The following is a 21532-nucleotide window of genomic DNA, read 5'->3' on the forward strand; positions in this document are numbered from 1 at the left end:
CTCCCTATCCCTCCACTTTGCATTTTGAAGATTTTACTGTGAGTTTAGAGTTGGAGTCTGAAACTTTGTTACAATTCTGCTGTAAAGAGCTCCATATGGTAAGCTAGTTTGATAGGTTTTGTAGCTAGGTACAAGCTCTAAATACCATATTAGATAAATACAAAAATTGTAATTAATATAGACAATAGCAGACACACTCTCAACACATTTTCTTTCTACAGTTTTTCATCACACATACTAATAATTTGTGTTCCATCCAGCTAACATGGTTTTCCTAGACACATACATGAATCATCTGGTGAAGCTGGGACTAAAGCCTAGATCTCCAGAGGTGTAAGTCATCACGGTCGGTCATCACCTTCATGACTTTGCAAAGGCTCCACAACCCATTTCTCCTTTAGGACTGGAGCTGTTTACATGCTATGTTTCATGAAGGAAGTGCTAGGGAACTGTTTGCCTAAAGGACAGGCTGGCTGAGTGCTCCTGGGAAAGCTCGGGAATGCATCTTTTACTGGATCTTTTTAAGGGCACACACTTGAAATCTTTTTGACATATGAGCCTGATGGTAAGAACCAGATGTTCCAAATTCATCTATTTCTCCAATAGACCACAGCTCCACTCCACCAGTCTCACTGTTCTATTTTCTCCACTAAACTAATACTGGCTTTCCGTCCCTGATATACAGCAGCCCACTGAAATAGGTAAGCCTTGTTGCGCCTGCAAGCGGTACTGTCCCACCTTTATCTCACCCTTCTTAATTGGACACTCTCCTTCATTTAGGTCACTCTGATTTCGAGACTGCTCCATGATGCAAACATTTCAAATGCCTCCTTTAAGCAGTTACAGCCTTTATTAGGTAAGATCCTTTCCTCCTTCGGCACCCTGCCAATCTCTACGATCTTCTCTTAGATCCACATCACTTTTCATTTTTCATGTAGGTCGACTCTGAAGCAGCATCAACTGCACAGACCGTGGACGCGGATGTCTGCATCCTTTACTCTCCTTGTACTTGGCCTGGACTTTTAGTCGGTCTTCGCCTGGAACAAACCTCCTCCAAGTCACTCTGACCTGAATCTAGGTATAACTTTGACTATCTTTCGCTCGCTGCCCTCAAGCACTCTACCCGCTGCCACTGTTTTTACAAGCTCCTCATCAGTGCATGCGTTTGCCACTTTTTAAATTATTCCTTGTTTCTCTTACGGAATTCCACACCCATTTTGCTTTCAACACCGGCGCTTGACTGGCCCTCCGCTAATTTTACAGGTTATTCACCACTCACCAAGCTCTCTACCCTATTGCACATTCTATCACCCCACGTGGATGACTATGCTTGTTAGCACACATTGCTCATTATTGTGTAATTCTTTTACTCTTGCTTAGCAATTGTATAAGTTCTGCTCACTTCTCCGGTATCATTGTACTCACGTGTGACCCTCTTATGTTAGTCGGACATACACTGCCCTCACCAGCGCCCAAGTTGTTTTCAAATTGTTTTCTGCCCGAGCTAACTTTCATATGTCTCTTTTTCTTTTTTCATCCTTTATTCCCTCCGACTGTTTTATTTATTACAGGCAAAATGTATACTGGCATACCACTGTTAATGTCCTGATGATGATCCTATATCTTTTGTAAGGATAGAAATGCAATATACTTGTACATATTCACACCTCTTTGTTTAAAACTTATTATGTGTAATGGTGTCTCCACTATAATTTGTTTGTCCTACCAAAATGTGTTTCATACAAACAATTTACTCTACCTGAGACTTTTTGTTTCATCTTGTACTCCCTTCCCAATAAGTTGGATACAGGCTTGTATCCCACTTTAATTGTTTCGTGCTGAATTTTGTGTATATTTAAGCAACTATATATTAAAAACACCTGTCCATCTGGACAGCTGTAAAATATCGTACTGATTTATTGTTTGCTCTTATTAATCCTTGTCTAGGGACTACTGTCTTTAAAAATAGTTAATTACGTCTATAGCACGTAAGGATAGATGAACTAGCAAGTGTCCAGGAGGTTTTGTTATGTTGACACCTAGGAATTACTCAAATTAGTAAGTACAAAAGCAACTGGAAAAATGCAAGCGGTGCACAGCTGACGCTTGCAAAGCCTATTAGAAGGTGAACAGGTGGTGCACACACAGCGTAGTGTAGTCTGGCAATAGATGCCCAGCAGGTGCACATACAGCCTAGTGTAGTCTGGGAAGAAGTGCCCAGCTGGTGCGCACACAACCTAGTGTATTCTGGCATGAGGTCCACAGCTAGTGCACACAAAGCCTAGTGTAGTCTGGCAAAAAAGTGAACAATAGATGCACGCACAACCTTGTGTAGTCTGGCAAGAGATTTATAGCTGGTATATATACAGCCTAGTGTATGCTGGCAAGAGATACACAGTTAGTACACACACAGCCTGGTGTAGCCTGGCAAGAGGTGCACAGTTGGTGCACACACAGCCTAGTGTAGTCTGGCAAGCGGTGCATAGCTGGTGCTAGCATAGCCTAAAAGGGGGAGCAAAGGTGGTGTACACGCTGCCTAGTGTATTCTGGCATGAGGTCCACAGCTGATACATATACAGCCTATTGTATGCTGGCAAGAGATTCACAGCTGGTGCATAAACAGCCTAGGGTAGCCTGGCAAGAGGTGCACTGCTGGTTCTTGCATATCCTGTTAGTAAGTGAATGCTGGTGAACACACTGCCTAATGTAGCCTGACATAAGATGCACAGCTGGTACATACACTGTTTAGTTTAGCCTGACTCTTAATAGACATGCAAAATGGATTAGGTGCACTTGCAAACATTAATTATCTTTGTTAGTCAAAACTGTGAAGCAAAATTCTTTAACTTGGGTCAACGCTTGTGGCAGCAGACTTGAATCTCTGTACAGAGAGTTGTCTATAGAACGAAGAATGCCGAAGGAACTTATTGGAGTGTAACACGAAACTGCTGTTCTGCAAGGTGCTAAACAAGACAAAGTTGTGACTGCTTTTTACATTTAGATGTCCTATGGCCATCTATTCCTGATGGCTTTTGCTGCTGGTGTTTATTTCATTTTAATTGAATTCACTGAATTTAAACCAACAGGTTGGCTTACCGCTCTTCTTCGTGAAGATCATGACCCCCTGTTTTTATTAAGGAGTCAAAGTCCTAATAGAATAGAAGTATTGAACTCTTCTTGGTGTGAATGCTATGTAACTGTGATCTTCAGCTTACACAATGCTATACATAGTTGATAATCACTTGCCGACCATGTTTTTGCATAATATTTACAAATCTCTTTCACAAAATTTTAGGTCTGTAAAAGATCTATGGGCACACCAGAAAATACGAGAGGTAGGAATTTTCATGACTCTACTGCTAGCTCATTTGTTCCCAATATTATTGGTTTGAAATACAATTAATGTCTGTGTTCGTTGTTAAACTTAATATTCCCTCTGAAAGAACAAGTGGGCAAATGCTGAGTGTTTTTGAGTGGAGAATGCCCCTATGAATTTGTGATAATAACTGTCATTGAGTCTCAAGAAACGTGGCACTTCCATAAAGACTTTAAGAGTTTTTTAGAGTTTGGCAGCAGGGTACTCCATCACAAGCATAGTTGAATAAATACCCTGTCCACCAAAATAAGGGTCTGCCTGTTCTGTGTAAATTCATGTGAACAATGATGTTTCTGCTGGAGGAGCCGCCGCCGGCTTTGCCAATTGAAGTCGTAAACAGACAGCACCACATACATCAGGATATTAAATTTGTATGAAGTTTTAAGTGCCTCTATTTTTATGCTTTCTAAAACAAAAAAAGAGATATTTTATAATGTGTTACCAGGACTGTTGTTGTTTGCCCATGAGATTTCCAATGTAAATTTGATGAAAACAATCATCCCTAGCTATCACAGCTGTTGAAATTTTCCAGCATTCATTCTTATAAAATCAAGCTACATTTATCTGCTATGTGAGCCTTGAAAAATGTCTTGAATTACTTTTCTGCACTTTATTTTTTATTTAATCTTACCTGACCTGCAAACATATAAAAGCCATTCAGCTCATGGTGGATACATAAGTGGAAATGTTTGGCAAATCAACTATACTGGCATAAGGACATTGCCCCTTCAATCCATTTTCTACTTTGATCAATTTTGAACAACTTTTAGGGGACTTCATTACAATTTTAATCCTGTTATTATTCTGTAACTAAACTAGTAATGTAGGGAAATAGTTTGCAACCCCCCAATTATGTAGTTTGAGCAAGAGTATCCTCCAATCAACTCTATCAAAGGTGTTTGAGAAATCTTTATACGCCAAATAACATTTTTTTTTTTAACTTAACATATTTTTAACTATCAAAAGGAGGGCTATTGAATTAACTATTGTTCAACAGAAGTCATGAAAAGCATTCTGTTCCTGGGGGATGGCACTAACCAATGGCACCCACACTAGCTGCTTGAGCCAGGTGGTTTCGTTTTCTGAGAGGGAATGTTTTTAATTTTGTTACCATTTTCATTATCCGTCTGCAAAGGAGGTGATATCACTGGAGTTCCGATCATCCATATACACAGGAAGTGACATCAATGTATTTCCAGCATCCATCCGTAAAGGAAGTGACATCATTACTCCCCCCTAATCCATGAACTATTTAATGGCTTCCACTGAGTGGACGCGCAGCAGATGTTTGCAGAGGGGGTGTCACAGTCATGCTGAAGGCTCACCAATGGCAAGCCACTCTGTGCCCGTCCGCACCTGGAATGCACCCAGTATCGGGAACCCTTATCCTTGCCTCCCGCCACTACAATCCTTGGACCATCCGCACTCGCATCTCCGGACGTTGCTCGATACAGCACTAAAGGAGCATGTTCCTGCAAGTTTTCATCCACTTAACATCACCGAACTCTCACCACAATGACAGCACCTAACACCAAACTCTCACACACACACAGTCCTGCAACCACCTACACAACACTGCACACTCGCATACATGCTCATCAAAACTTGCTCACTTACCAACCACACAACAGAGATCTGAGACCTGCTGCACAACAATTCCCCTGGCTGAACCTCACATCAGCATCTGACATCGCAACAGCCATCTCCCCTCACTGCAAGATTTCCAGGTAAGACAGACGTCACAAGCCCCAAGGCGGAATCGCCATTATCCACAAGAAAACTCTCAGCTGCACCACATACACAGACACATTATCCTCCAACATGCAACACCGGTCGTTCAAGCACTACGTCACAGCCAACTTCACCCTAAGTTGCGCTCTCATCTACAAGCTACTGGGACCACAAAATAACTTATCGACAAGTCACAGACTTTGTTGCGCCACTCACCCTCGATACTAGCAATTACATCCTACTTGGAGACCTGAACATTCACGTGAACACTGCGTTGACCCCAAACTCAAGAGTGCTCAATGAAGATCTTGGATGCCTTGATTCTCACCCACACTGTAAAAAGACGTACTCAAATTGCCAGATACCTCCTGGACCCAATTTCAACAATTTTGACAACATCTGAGTGGAGGAGCCCACATCAGTGTCTTGGACGCACCAAGCCCTCATCGAGTTCAGCAGACCCGTCCCAACACACACATGCCACCGCCAGAACAGCCTGCCACAACTGAAACAGCATCACTGACAAGGACTGGAGCACCCCTGAGGTTCCGTGACAATTGTAAGTGGTGTTTTCGACTTGCACGAATATGGTTGAGTCTGGTATCTATGAACCGCAAATGACGAGTTTAGTAAGTGTGCGCAGTTTCGCTGTGCTAACTTAAACCGTTCGTTTGTTATGTGGGCTTTTCATCTGTACCCACGGGTTCCATCTTAGATACGGCATCCATTTTGTCTCTTGCCCTCAAGTAGCCAGCGAACGGACGCTGTCCGCTTCGCGACCCTGGGACTCCCAAGATATTTGCGGAAGACACATGTTCTTTGTAAGTGTCTTTATGATGAGGGGGTTGCTGCTGTAAGGCAGATGGCGCCGCTCGAGGCTCATCTTGCCGCACGGACTTATTGTCTCAAGCCGTGCATCTCATTAGGCACGTCCCTTTGATGCCTGTATCTCGTGTTTCTCGATACCTCCCCTTTTACACCCTTTCCGATCTCCCCACTGTCTCCGTCTTCCTCTGCACCTGTCTTCGTTCCTATTTCGATCTACTTTACTGCTGATTGGAATTTGCTAATGGTGGGAAGATGGGTTTTTACAGTTGGGAACCGCCAAATGTTTCCGCACTTATGTTCCGGACCTTGTGTGTTTCAAAGTGACCAAAGCGACCCCTCTGGGAGCTAAATGTGGGAACCGGGTTGTAAACTTTTGTGTTCAATGTTATCCTATGGGTAAAAACTGTATAAAAGGAGCGATCCACAGAACCAATTTGAAGCAGTCTCCCCGAACTACACTTGATGTACTTCCTGTGACTTCTGTGTTCCCTGCAGCAAATAAACCTTGAATCTTTGACGCCGAAGGAAGTGTCCCGTGTCTCTGTGACTTGTACGCCGGAGCAGGTTACCCACGAAGGTTTCAGGTGTTGTGCCCTGGCACCGCTGGGTCCAAAAGAACCCAGTCCTTCAGTTGGCGCCCAACGTGGGGCTGCATCAGTGGTACCGGTCCAAGCCCGACGATCGTGAGGAACTTCGTGTGAAATCTCCGAGGGAAGGTGCACCCCGCTTCATCGATCCTGTTGTCGAAATAAGTGGCCCGAAGACTTTTCCCGCGAAGATTCCCGCCTCCTGACGGCTGCGACGGACTGCTGCCCTGACTGTAGACCTGTTTTGGCGCCTGGCGTAGACCTTGGTATAGCGAGACGATTGACGGGCCTTCCTGGTGACGCCATCGATCTTTGAGTTAAGTATTTGTGGGTCGCTCCCAGAGTTCTTGGTTGTTGACACTTTAGCGAGTGTTTTTGTTGTGAACGCTGTGTGAGTGTTTTTGTCGGTGACACTTTGCTAGCGTACTTTGTTGTTGTATTGTTTGACGACTGCAGCCGCCAAAGACCGAGGGTTTTGTTCTTGCTGGGACTTGGTAAATCCCGTAACCCTTGAAGTTTGTGAAACTCGGCTAGTGTGCAAGATGCCTGGTCGCAGTACTTTGTTCAGTTGTTTTAGACCTTGTGGTGCGGATTCCCTGCTGGAGGACTCGTGTCCGATACCTCCGGTTGGAACTCCTACTTATGACTTATATAGCAAAGATGGGCTAGGCCCGATTGCTTTTAACGATTATTGGATAAAATATACAAAGAAAGACGGCGATCTTCGTTGGCCACCTCACGGTAGCTTCGAAGCGTCGATCTTAGATAATTTGGAAATCAAGTTGTTCGAACGTAAATCTAGGCCGGCCATGTTTGATGCCTTTCGGTTGTGGCGCAAAGAAGCCCGACAGAGAGAAATCAGACAGAATAAACGTAGTCAGCGAGATAATGTTGCTACCATAGTGAAGAAAGCTGAGCAGTTTCAGCGTGACAAGGAGGATAAGGATAAGGAAGTGTTTGAGAGGCTACAGCGTATGACCATAGATAAATGCTATCCTGCTTTGCCTACGGAGTCGGATAAGAAGGAAGAGGCAGTTGAGGATCCTTTAATGTCCTATCTTATGAAGTCGCCACCTCCGTACGTACAGGGTACCGCAGCTCCTGTGGTCCCTGCCGTACCTGTTCTTCCACCTATTGTTCCTCCACCAGTTCCTCAACCTGCACCCGCTCTTCCAACTATTCCTGCTCCTTTGTCTATTTCTATTCCTACTGCTCCTCCGCTTCCACATACTCCTGCTCCCGCTACTGCTCCTGTGTTGTTAACCCCTGTTGTTGCTACTGTTTCTACTCCTTCTCTTGTTAGTCCTGTGTCTTACTCTTCTCCCTCTACTCGTAATCGTAACTCTCCCCTTGCGACAAACTTCTTTCAGTCGCTCGGACCTGTTTTTGGGTCTGCTGGTTCTGATGGACCGCAGAGACGTAGCCAGCTTCCTGGTAATAGAGAACGTGTTGCGCTATATAACATGGCGATGGGTTGGATGGTAAACCCTCTTAGAAATCCACCCCGTGTTGTCCTCGAAACGTTTAATCAATTCAACATACCAACCCAGAGATATGTGTTTGATGAAATGTGCAAGTTCCTTCATGATCAGATAGTGGCCAATGCGCCTGACGAGGTGCTGACCGCCCTGTCTGAACTTCGACTTCAGTTCGCCACTGGACTGATAGTAGATACTAATGTCCGACGTGCTATTGAGCGGTTACTATCTCTTCGTCCCGCTCCTATTCCTCATGCATTGTTCGTTGAGGATATTGAGCAACAAGACGAGTCTGGCCAATATCCTATGCGTGAAGTTCCGCCGGTTTGGATACCAGCTGATAATACTAATGCTGCCCAGCCAGTAGCGGCACATTTTGAGAGAGTGTGGATACACCTCCCATGGAAACGATCGGAAGTGCTTCAGGTGAAACAATCTTTGCCCGATCCTCGTAAAAATCCTACTGGGTATTACAAGGAATTATCGCAGCTCGTAGACGCTACGGTAATGAATCTTGCCGATATCGACATGTTGTTTGGCAATGTCGTACCGCAACCGGTATGGGCCAAGATTCGTCACCAAGATCACGCAAATGAATTAGGCGGTGATTGGGCTGCCATTACAGCGGCAGACGCTGGACAAGTGGCTGCTACTAAACCCGATCAATTGATTACTGCTCTTCCTGGGCGAATAATAACATTAATGAAAACACTTATGCCAGCTATGAGGGTCAATTGGGACAAGTTGTCAGCCTGTAAGCAGAAGAAAGATGAGAGTGTATCAGACTTCTTTACGAGGTTTGAGGAAGCATTCATTGATCATAGTGGACAGGATATGGGTACTGAGGGTGGACAACGGTTGTTTGTGGATAAATTTGTGTCGAACTTACTGCCCGATTTGAGCAATAAATTAAGGAATTCAGAAAGTGCATGGGCCGTTTCTACTTCAGCTCAGATATTGGCTACGGCACAATATTACGAGAATAGAGAGAAAGAGGAGAATGACCGTGCTGATAAAAAGACGAAAGAGCTCAAAACTAAAGTGTTGTTACAACAAGCGTATCCGCCGCGTTCTAATCAGAATGCGCCTCAACAGAATAGATCGCAGACGCAATCGAATCGATCGCAGCCGCGTAATGATTCCTCTTTCCAAAGATCTTCGTTAGGGTACAATCAATGTGCTTATTGTAGACAGGAGGGACACATTAAATTTGATTGTCCTGCTTTAAATGGACGTAATAGCGGTAATTCATCTAAAGGGGGCCGTGGTGGTTCACAGCACGCATCACGTGGTAGAGGTCGTGGTGCTCAGAACGACCGTTCTGACCATTCATCAAATTCTAATAACTGTTTCGATCAACGTGGATCGTCGCAAGGACGATCTGCGCAGTATAATGTAGACGATTATTACGTCGATCAGGGAACTGACGACAGTAATTACTAGGACAGCCAAAGACAAGGAGAGGGAGTGGTATCAGTTCCGGTTGATCAGAGAGGGCCTTACGTCGCAGTTGCTACATCGGGCGTCGTTGAGCCTTTTCTGTTGGACACTGGTGCAGCGAAAAGTTCTATCATGCATTCGAAACTCCCTGGCGCACCTTTGTCTGGCTTAACAAATGTTTCCGTTGGATTCTCTGGCGCCCCCGTTAGCAATCCAGTTTCACGCCCTTTGCCCCTTACAATTGGGCCTCGTGAGCTCGAAGCTCCGTTGATTTTGACCACTGGTTGTGGTGAGAATCTTTTGGGTCTGGATTTGCTTAAACGTTTGTATGCAACTTTGTATTGTTCTCCTGCGGGTGTAAAGCTTACGTTAGGAGAGAGAGTAGTCTCTCCCATGTATTTGTCTCTCGATAAGCTTCCACTGGAATTGAATTCTCTTCCTGCGTCTTTGTGGGCGACGGGTCCGAATGACGTGGGCCTACTTGATATCTCCCCTTATGTTGTTCAGTTGAAATCGAATGTGCGATTGCCACGTATTCCCCAATACCGTATCTCCCTTGATGGTGAACGCGCTTTGTTAGCGATCATCTATGATTTGATCGAGAAAGATGTTATTGAGGAGACTCGGGGAAACGTGTGCAACAGCCCTGTACTGCCCATTCTTAAACGTACTGATCCTACCAAACCGCCTGTTTATCGTTTTGTTATCGATTTACGGGAGGTAAATAAAATTGTGGTTCCTCAATTCCCTGTTGTGCCTGACATCACGGCGCTACTGACTCTGATTCCAGCTACTGCTTCGTGGTTTTCGGTGATTGATTTGAAAAATGCGTTTTTCAGCATCCCGATCGCCGAAGAGAGCAGGGACCTTTTCGGTTTCTCTCTCGGTGGACGTAGCTTCCGGTTCAAACGCGCTCCTCAGGGCTACTGTGAAAGTCCATCGATTTACAGTCAAGCCTTGAAGGGTCAACTGGATGCGTTTAGGTTGCCGGTTGGTGCGGCTTTAATCCAATACGTCGACGACTTATTGGTGGCTGCTGATACTCAGGACATTTGCAAAATTGCTACGGTATCGTTGCTGCAACATCTCTGTGAGTTAAATCACAAGGTGTCACCTTCTAAACTCCAATATTGTTGTCAAGAAGTAACCTATCTAGGTCACTTATTGTCAAAGGAGGGAAGGAGATTGACCCCAGAGAGAATTGCAGCGATTGCGCGAATGGCTGTGCCACAAACCCAGAGAGATGTGCGTGCCTTTCTAGGTATCACGTCGTACTGCAGGCAGTGGATTCCTAATTTTTCATTGCTAGCGAAACCATTGGTGGCTCTTACGTGCAAGGATGTTTCAACTCCTTTACCATGGACGGAAGAATGTCAGAAAAGTTTTTCTGAATTACGTGATTCATTGTGTTCGGCTCCTGTGTTAGGTACCCCTGATTACAGTAAGCCGTTCACGTTATATGTTCACGAGAGGGAAGGTTGTGCTTTGAGTGTCTTAACGCAACCTTTTGGTGGTAAGCAACGTCCATGTGCATATTTTTCCTCGACCTTAGACCCAGTAGCTAGAGCATTGCCGAGTTGTTTGAGAGCAACTGCGGCAGCTGCGGTCTCCATCCGACAATCAGCAGGATTGGTCATGGATAATATGCTTACGGTGATGGTTCCGCATGCAGTCGATACTCTTTTGAATCGAACGAAAACTCAGCACTTGACGAGTGCAAGGTTATCTGGGTACGAATTGACGCTCTTGGCAAGCCACATTCAGATAAAGCGTTGTAATGTCCTAAATCCGGCAACTTTGTTACCAATTAGTGCAGAGTCAGATGAAGTAGCAGAACATGACTGTTACTTGCGGACAGAAGAGGAAACAAAAGGTCGAGTGGACCTTAAAAACACCCCATTGGAAGACCCGGATGGCACTCTGTATGTGGATGGGTCATGTTTTAAGTTGCCGAATGGCGATGTGACTACTGCTTATGCTGTTGTAACGTTGAATACTGTTGTTGAGACTGCAAGATTGAATCAGAATTCTGCCCAAGCTGCAGAGCTGATTGCTCTCACTAGAGCATGTGTGTTATCAAAAGGGAAACGTGTGAATGTGTACACCGATAGCCAGTACGCTTTCGGTGTAGCGCATAGTTTTGGACGATTGTGGCGAGAGCGTGGTTTCTTGACGTCGCATGGCACGAAAATCCAGCATGGCCAGCTTGTGAACGATCTTTTGGATGCATTGACTTTACCTGCACAAGTTGCGATTGTTAAGTGTAGTGCGCATCGTAAAGTGACGGATGATGCGGGTCGTGGTAATGCGTTTGCAGATGAGATTGCTAAGGAGACTGCCCGGAACCTTAGCACTCGAATGTATGTGACGAGTTCGGTTAGGTGGCCTACAGAATCGAGTATGTGTGAGGATACTATAGAGAGTGTGAAAGCAATACAGAATGAGGCCACTGATACTGAAAAGACGAAGTGGAAAGAAAGTACGGGAAAGTTGGATGTGAATGGTTGCTGGATTGATTTGTCAGATCAGAAAAGATGGATGTTGCCTGATGCGTATGTGCTGGCCGTTGTGACAATGGCACACGGGTTAGCACATATTAGCGCGAAAGGTATTTGCAAGTTGTTGGCTGCTGTGTGGAAGAATGATGGCATTACGAAATGTGCTGAACGTCTGGTGAAGAATTGTATGGTGTGTATAATGTACAATCCTGGCAAAGGAACCCCAACTCCCCCTGGCAGTTTTGCTCCTCCTTCGTATCCCTTTGAGGTGATCCAATTGGACTTCATCCATATGGAGCGATGCAATAACCTGAAATACGTTCTGGTTGTGGTTTGCGCATTCTCCCGATGGATTGAGGCCTATCCCCTCAAAGATAATACTGCTTTGTCTACTGCGAAAATCCTACTGAAGGAATACTTTCCTCGGTATGGAATGCCTAGAGTCGTGTGGTCAGATAACGGAAGTGAGTTTGTTGGAAGTGTGATGAAGAGTGTGTGTAAGGGCCTTGGAATTAATCAGAAATTCCACAGCGCCAATCATCCTCAGTCAGCTGGATTAGTTGAGGGGTACAATGGCACCCTTAAACTAAAGCTAGCGAAGATTCAGGCTACGACTGGACTTTCGTGGCCTGACGCTTTGCCTCTAGCATTACTGTCAACTAGGGCGACTGTACACTCCCGAATAGGGCTTAGTCCCTATGAAATAGTGTTCGGCCGTCCTGCGAATGTGTGGGGGGTTCCTAGGCCAGGAATGTTCTCTGATCTTGAGTATCCGATGTTGATTGACTACTTACATGACTTGACTGCTAAACTGAGGTTAATTCACCAACAGGTTTACGACGCCTTGCCGACGCAGACGGAGGGTCCAGGCCACCAGCTCCAGCCTGGGGATTGGGTGGTTACCCGTAACTTCTCACGCAAGAACAATCTGGACCCCCGATTTGTTGGACCTTACCAGGTGCTCCTGGCCACGAGGACTGCCGTTCGTCTTGAGGGGCGGAAAAATTGGGTACATGCTACCCATTGTAAGCGAGTCCCTATTCCTTTGCCGGCAGACCCGTGGGTAAGGAAAGGCATTGCGTCAACAGAAACAGAAACATTGCCGGCGTTTGTGCCTTTCAGCGACGCACAGCTTGTTGGAGAACCCTCAGCACAGCAGAAAGCCACTGTTGAACACTTGTCAGCAAAAGACTCAAGACCAGAACAATCAACTGATCAGCAGGACGCTGTTTCTTCAACGGATCCTTTGTTCGACGAGCAGACACGTCCCGGGAAACATCGATATTCTTTGCGATCTCACACTAAGGACAAATAAAATATTTTTGCTTTGCTGAAATTGATAACTGCAATATCCTCGTTTCCCATGATCAACTTTGAACATTCGTATCATTGAAATTTTTTGTACATATATCAAGCTTCCTTCCTTGTATCTTTTTACTTCCACAGCTGAGAAAAATTGTGCTTATATATATACATATTGTGTATTGAAGGCCGTAGGGCCGCGCGCGTACTTCCTTCTGGACAGTAGGTCTTGACGCTAGGTTAAAGGCCGTCGGTTCCTAGGAACTCCTGGGGATTGACTATTGCTGCACAGAACGGAGTGCGTCAAGAAACGTTGCGGACGGTCGTAGGGAATGGCATTTTCGAAGCTGAATGATTTGGAAGGAGCTCAGGCATACAGATTCAAGCTGCAGCAACTCAGTCGTACCAAATGTTTCATATTCCAATTGTTTGTGTTGTTTCTGACTGCTTCTGCATTATTGGCGGGTGGGGTGTATTACACTATGTCTTACTTTTTACCTTCTGCACCTACTCCTACTCCTCACCCTAATCTTACCACCACTGCTTCTCCCCATTCCTTTCATATGTTACCGGAACACGAGCAGGCTAGACGTGTAGAATTCCGTAACAATTCCTTTATTCAGCTCCTCCATCAGCATCAGTTAGTGGTTAACGCTACTAATTGTTGGGTGTGTGGGTTGATGCCACATACTGCGGGTAAGGGAATTCCATATCTGGTGTTACCGTATAGTTCCCAAGGGTCAGCTCGAGCATTCCAAACAATGTTTCGAAGCACACTGGGTTTCCACCCCACTCAAGAACAACGTTCCCCCAACTCTGGTCCTACTTCGTATCAGAGGCTGCTATCAATGGCAATAGAGGATATGGAAGATGAGATCCATGATCCTTTTCTTATCCCTAAAGAGGAGGTACAAGCCTATAGGGTCCTAAGTAGAGGGGAATATAGTATGTTCACTAATGAAAAGCAGCTTAAAAGCTCGCCTCCAATATGGGTCGTACCCCACACTGGTAATCTTTGTCTTGTGGGTCGTGGTTCGCACGCCCCACTTGGAGCAAGTGCTTGCACTGAAAGTTACGTTCTGCCAATATTCTCGTCCCCTGTGTTTCTGGCTGCCAAGGGTACATACTTCATCTGTCATGATCGTGCATATACATGGTTGCCCGCAGACTTCATGGGCTCATGTTTTATTGCAAATTTGTTGCCTCCGACGTTCACTGTAGATGCCGATTATCATAAGACTAGAGTTGTACGAGGCGTAATTAGCGAAGAGGATACTGCCGGTCAAGAGGCAGGAGACTTTTTCAAGGGTTTCCTCCCGTTTTGGGGACCTATGGTTAATAGTAGGAACCTGAGACAGTTGACTCGAGTGGTAGAATCGACAGCTAATATTACTGCCAGTGCCCTTGGTAATATCACCACAGAACTTCAGGCGGAGAGACTTATGACGTTACAAAACCGTATGGTTTTAGATGTCGTCTTAGCAGATCGCGGTGGGGTATGTAAAGTGATCCATTCGAGCTGTTGCATTTTCATTCCAGATAATGCTCCTACTGTCTATCAAGCCATCTCGAAGTTGCATAAGATCTCCGAATCCATACACGTGGATGTAGGGGATTGGACACTACTTGGATGGTTTTGGGGCCTGATATCGACTTGGGGTTGGAAGATTCTGATGATCATCGGGGTTGTGATAGTGTTCCTGTTCACGTGTTGCCTTTGTGTGCAGTGTGGTCCTGCCTTATGTGGCCTCTGTGCTACAACGTGTATGAGACAACCATCTGTTACCAAGGGGACTCGATTGGACAGAGCTATGCTACAACAACATCTTGATGGTCTGATGAATATCGAATATGATTCCGACTAGTGCTTGCCTACATGAGGGCAAAAGGAGCGTCTGAGGTTCCGTGACAATTGTAAGTGGTGTTTTCGACTTGCACGAATATGGTTGAGTCTGGTATCTATGAACCGCAAATGACGAGTTTAGTAAGTGTGCGCAGTTTCGCTGTGCTAACTTAAACCGTTCGTTTGTTATGTGGGCTTTTCATCTGTACCCACGGGTTCCATCTTAGATACGGCATCCATTTTGTCTCTTGCCCTCAAGTAGCCAGCGAACGGACGCTGTCCGCTTCGCGACCCTGGGACTCCCAAGATATTTGCGGAAGACACATGTTCTTTGTAAGTGTCTTTATGATGAGGGGGTTGCTGCTGTAAGGCAGATGGCGCCGCTCGAGGCTCATCTTGCCGCACGGACTTATTGTCTCAAGCCGTGCATCTCATTAGGCACGTCCCTTTGATGCCTGTATCTCGTGTTTCTCGATACCTCCCCTTTTACACCCTTTCCGATCTCCCCACTGTCTCCGTCTTCCTCTGCACCTGTCTTCGTTCCTATTTCGATCTACTTTACTGCTGATTGGAATTTGCTAATGGTGGGAAGATGGGTTTTTACAGTTGGGAACCGCCAAATGTTTCCGCACTTATGTTCCGGACCTTGTGTGTTTCAAAGTGACCAAAGCGACCCCTCTGGGAGCTAAATGTGGGAACCGGGTTGTAAACTTTTGTGTTCAATGTTATCCTATGGGTAAAAACTGTATAAAAGGAGCGATCCACAGAACCAATTTGAAGCAGTCTCCCCGAACTACACTTGATGTACTTCCTGTGACTTCTGTGTTCCCTGCAGCAAATAAACCTTGAATCTTTGACGCCGAAGGAAGTGTCCCGTGTCTCTGTGACTTGTACGCCGGAGCAGGTTACCCACGAAGGTTTCAGGTGTTGTGCCCTGGCACCGCTGGGTCCAAAAGAACCAAGTCCTTCACCCCTTTCAACACCCACTGACCCAAACACAGCAACAGTCTTCCCCAAACCACCAAGAATTTCGAAACTTGAATTACCACCTGCCTGACTTCCTACCCCCCTTAAAACACAGCAATACAATATGATCTAGGCTAGTTGGTACATGTAGGAACTCAGACTAATGAAACACCAACAGCTGGAGTGCAATTGGAGATGACACAGGACAATGCAGACAGGAGCATGTTCAAGTCTGCCCTACAATGCTACTACCAAATGGGCAAGACCACCAAAATGGCAGTCCCCATCAATGCCAACACCACAAAGATTTCACATTACCATTGGCCGCCTCCAACTTGATCACCCCCTCGCAGAACCTCAGCAACAATATCTCTCAATTCTTTAGCAACAAAGTCGCCGCCATATATGTCAACTTCAGCCTTCAAGGAGACCCGACAGACCTCGTCAAATAGCTCCCAATCTTATCCAAAGAACCAATGCTATCCACATGACCGGTCATTCCTCCAGAAGAAACCGCAGCCACCAAGAAGTACATCCACTCGGGGGCCCCATTGGACCTCTGCCACTCTGCGCCTCTTCCAGAGGCTTGAACCTCATCAGCACCATGCTTATACCCATTATGAATGCCTCCACCTCTTCAATGACCTTCCTAGATGCTTGGAAAGATGCAACTCTCCTCCCATTGCTGAAGACATTCTCTGCTTACCCTTCAAGCCTTGTCAACTACAGAACAATCCCCCTGCTACCAATCCCATTCAATGTCTTATAGAAAATCATTAACAGACACCTCACTGAATACCTGAATGACCACAAATTTCTTGACACCACTCTTTCTGTTTTTAGACTCAACCACAGCATGAATGACATCTGCATGAGGAGACACAGTGGCCCTCATCCTCCTGGACCTCGCTGCAGCATTTGACACAGTCTCCTACCACGTGCTCTGATGGATCTGCTCCTTCATGACTGGAAGGACCCAGTCAATCAGCCTGGCATCGTACACCTCAGATGTCCTTCACCTCATCTGCAGATGACAAGCAACTCCCCACACTCCCTCACATAAAAGACGCCCAGTACCACTATCAAGTTCAATGCGGCATGACTTAAATCACCCACTGGAAAAAGACCACCTATCTAAAGATAAACACTGACAAAAACAAAACCATGATCTTTCGGAAGAGCATATCACTGTGGGACTCCACCTGGTAGCCAACAGAGCTAGGACTGACACCCACCCCCACCACTGATGCCAAGATTCTCAGGATCATTATATACAGCAGACCTGACATGACCAAGTCAATGTCATCACAGGCTCATGTGAAGATGATGAGGAAGATTTTCAAATGGCTCCTAATCAGCACCCAGAAAAACTACCCTCTGTGCCCTGGTCACAAGGAAGCTGGACTGCAGGAACACCCCTAATGCTGGATTCAACAGAAAACTCACCAGAAGGCTGCAGGCCATTCAGAACTCAGCGGCCAGAATCACTCACAACCTCCCACATCGTAGTCACATGACACCATACCTGAAGGAGCTCCACTGGCTACTAAGCATGGGCGGAAAATCCGTTTCGCTCGCGGATTTTGCGGATTTTCGGTAAATTCGCAATCCGCGAGATTTGCGAATTTCCCGTGAAATCCGCAAATCCGCGGGCAGCGGATTTTATGGCTTGCTCGCACTGTTCGCGTGAGTTCGCGGCTTGCCAGTACAACTTCGCACCCCGCGAGTAAGTGCTAAATTGCAGAAATACGATCTTAGCAAAACTGAAACTACTTACCAGGTTCAAAAGTTCAGGCTCATCATTAGTAGCCATTTCCTGTAGTGCTTCCTGAGGGGCCTCTCCAGAGTTCAGTTGCCAGTTGCAACTATTATGTGACCCTGCTCTGAACCTCAGAATAGTAACACATATGCCACAAAGGTCCTGAATTACAGCTAAGGGAGACAAGCAGGAGCCAGGCTGGAAATTAAAATCCATTAATCAGCCCCTAATTCATTATTGTCAGTTGGGGCAGGGCAGGTGTTGTAACTTATTTTGCAACAATGAAAGCACTTAGCAAGTGCAAAAGATCACTAATCAGGAAGCACTAAGGAAGCAGGTGCCAGCTAAAAAAATATTCTGTGACACATTAATCAGCCCCAAATTAATTCAGGTCACTTGAGGCAGGGAAGGTGTGCTTTGCTTTGCCGAAAATAATGTACACTGGACAACCAGAGGGTGTGGTGATGAAACAGAGGGTGGCATGGGTGGGCCAGAGGGTGGCATGAGTAGTCAGAGAGTGGCAGTGGTGACAGAGAGTGGCAGTGATGAAGAAGAGTGTCCCAAACAGGCTGGACACGTAGAAACAACAAGTTCGCAAAACTTGCGACCCGACAGGTAAGTTCGCAAATTGCGAAATTGTAAAAACCCTCGCGAACTGGCAGAAACACGCGCGAACACAAAAAAAAAAATCCGCAAATTCGCGGGAATTCGCGGATTTTGCGGATTGCGAGTTCGCAAATCCGCAAAATTCGCGAACGCGAGATTCGCAAAATTCGCCCATGCTTACTGGCTACCCATTTAGAAACAAGCTCAATTCAGACTCCTCACTCACACTTTCAAGGTACGACATAACACTGGCCCAGCATATCTCAGCAATCACATCTGCTTTCACAAAACTTCCAGTGAGTCTCTTAGAATCTGGCTTCTTTACTGGAAATGGAAGCCGCAAATAGCACAACAAACTAGCTTGCCTACAGTCCAGCTGGAGATCTCACTGATCCTATACAAAGGGACAAAGACAGCCAATGGGAAAAGGAAACTATCTGCGTTAGGTGGGACAACATGACCCTTTAAAACACAAAAATTGTCAACTCTGTTGGTTCCCCCTCTCTAGTTAGATCGCTCGGTAGAGCTCTATATACACTTGCAGATCCTCTACTGCTCATTCGGTCTGACCACCAAAGTGCCTCCAGGTCATAGTGACAATCCTCCACCTGATAGATGGCAGGGTGACAGTCACCTATTTTCCCAACTCATGTCCACCACACAGGAAAATTTAAAATGGACCCACCAACAGGGGAAAAACTCCTTGCACATTGCACCCATTTTTCAGATTTTATTTAAAGAACAGCACAAATGTGCACATTGGCAGGTTGGTTTTCCTAAACCAAAATGGTTGCAGAGTAGGCGCTTTGAACATGGCACTCGCTTGGTGCAGTTTGTGTGCTGTGGTGGGAGACACTGCAGTAGTTACTGCATGTTATTTTGTGTTATTAGTGCTTTATATAACGTTTCTATAATTTACATGATTTTATATTATTTACTCATTTTAGACGCCCTATGTTCTTTAGTTTCTAATCGATTCATGCCAAAGTTGTCTGCTTCCTGTGATTGTAGTGTATTTATGGTCATGGTGTAGTAGATGTAAGTTCGAGGCTGTTTGGGTGACCTTTTCTCTTTTTGACTGCTGTTCTAATTGTCTGGTAATCTGCTTTCGGTGAGTATAGTGAGTGTTTGAAGAGAGTAAAATATACTTAAATTCAGGCACAAAACTGTAAATTTACCATTTTGTCGAATTGAAAATTGAGGTTTTCACAGTTAAATCTGTTTTCCCTAGATATATTTGGTAAAGCGAATGTACAAATATAGAGGTGCTTTTGCAGATTAAGTATACACCAGATGAAATCAAAGTATGTCTTCATTTTGGAAAAATAGCAACAAACTTATTATTCTTTCTTTACACTAGGCCAATATGCCTAACAAACAAACTTATATAGAGTAAAAGTTTCAAGTTATACTAGTACATCAAACTCCTTTTCACTGATAACTGTTTTGATATTAATTTAAAGCATGCAAGATAAAGTGCTGCCTGGATAGCTGCGTGAGTTTCACAGAGTCTAACATACATTTGGGATTACTATTGGCTCCACCCTCCCAGGCATGGAGATCACATTTAAACCAGTTCCTACCTCCACCAGTCTTGCAGTTGGATGATGTTTGAACCATCACCATTTACTTTGGACTTCACCCATTGCACAATAATTAAGATTTCTTAATCTACAAATCAGAGTATGTGATATAACACAAATTTAAAAGTGAAGCCGTACCCAATTATACAAAAATTGTAGAAGTGCCCACAAACTATGAACAGTTTCAGGGCACAGGATTATTCAAAACAGTAAAACAATAGAGGATGATGGGTGGAATGCGTGAAAAAGATTCGGCCATCAGCAATTACCAGGGCACTAAGCATGGGTGGAAAATCCGTTACGCTCGCGGGTTTTCGGTAAATTCGCAATCCGCGAACGCTCGCAAATTTACCGAAAATCCGCAAATTCGCACGCAGCGGATTTTTTTTTCTTGGTGATACAATTTTGCGGCGTGCGGTGTAAGTTCGCAATTGCGAACATGTAGGTGCGGCGGGCAGCAACAATCTCGCACTCGCAAAATTACAAAAATTGCAATTCTGCACAAGAAATCCACTAGCAAGCAGCATAGACCTTCTGAAAATGATGATTTTTATCAGAATAACTCCTCAGGTTGACAGTTGCCTGCACTTTTTTGGATTTGAGGCCTTTTGACTTTCTTTGGATCACTTTTGGATTAGAAATCAACTTTGACAAGTAAGCTTGTTTGGGGCATTACAGTTGCTGTAATGCTGTTCTGCAGAAAAACGAGTTTTGCAAAAGTGAAAGCATTCAGCAGGTGCAAAAGTTCAAACTCATCATTAGTAACCATTCCCTGTAGTGCTTCCTGACTGGGGCCCCTCCAGAGTTGAGTTGCTAGTTGCAACAATTGTATGACCCTGCTCTGACCCTCACAGCAGGCTCATAGAATAGCTACAAGTAGGCCACAAAGGTCCTGGAAAAAAAAATTGCACTGCAACAGAAAGCAAATTACAGATAAGGAAGCAGGTGCCAGACTGGAATTTTAAAACAGTGACACATTAATAAATCAACCCCAAATGAATTCATGTCAGTTGAAGCAGGGCAGGTGTGCTTGCTTTTCCCCCCCATAATTTACAGTGATGATGAACCAGAGGGTGGCATTGATGTACCAGAGGGTGGCAGGGGTGAAACAGAGGGTGGCAGGGGTGAAACAGAGGGTGCTGGGAACCTGTGATGATGAACCAGACGTAGAAACAACATAATCGCGACCGTTGCGAGCCGACATGTAAGTTCGCAATTGCGAACTGGTACAAAACCCTCGCGAACTGGCAGAAATCCTTGCGAACATAAAAAAAAATAATCCGCAAATTCCCAGTTAAGTTGCTAGTTGCAACAATTGTATGACCCTGCTCTGACCCTCACAGCAGGCTCATAGAATAGCTACAAGTAGGCCAAAAAGGTCCTGGAAAAAAAAATTGCACTGCAACAGAAAGCAAATTACAGATAAGGAAGCAGGTGCCAGACTGGAATTTTGAAACAGTGACACATTAATAAATCAACCCCAAATTAATTCATGTCAGTTGAAGCAGGGCAGGTGTGCTTGCTTTTTCCCCCCA

General features: G+C 45.1%; 1 protein-coding gene across 2 annotated transcripts in view; it reads left to right on the forward strand.

Moving 5' to 3' along the window:
* The window catches only part of LOC147662018 (vitamin D3 hydroxylase-associated protein-like), a 720315-nt gene that overhangs the window by 619507 nt on the left and 79276 nt on the right, over window positions 1-21532 (forward strand). For both annotated transcript variants that reach the window (XM_086951181.1, XM_086951182.1), the window contains one exon: window positions 3296-3335. In XM_086951181.1, coding sequence (XP_086807307.1) covers window positions 3296-3335 — 40 coding nt within the window. The remainder of the gene's footprint in view (window positions 1-3295; window positions 3336-21532) is intronic.

This window comes from Lissotriton vulgaris, unplaced genomic scaffold (assembly GCF_964263255.1).
Source record: "Lissotriton vulgaris unplaced genomic scaffold, aLisVul1.2 SCAFFOLD_770, whole genome shotgun sequence".
NCBI classification, from domain to species: domain Eukaryota; kingdom Metazoa; phylum Chordata; class Amphibia; order Caudata; family Salamandridae; genus Lissotriton; species Lissotriton vulgaris.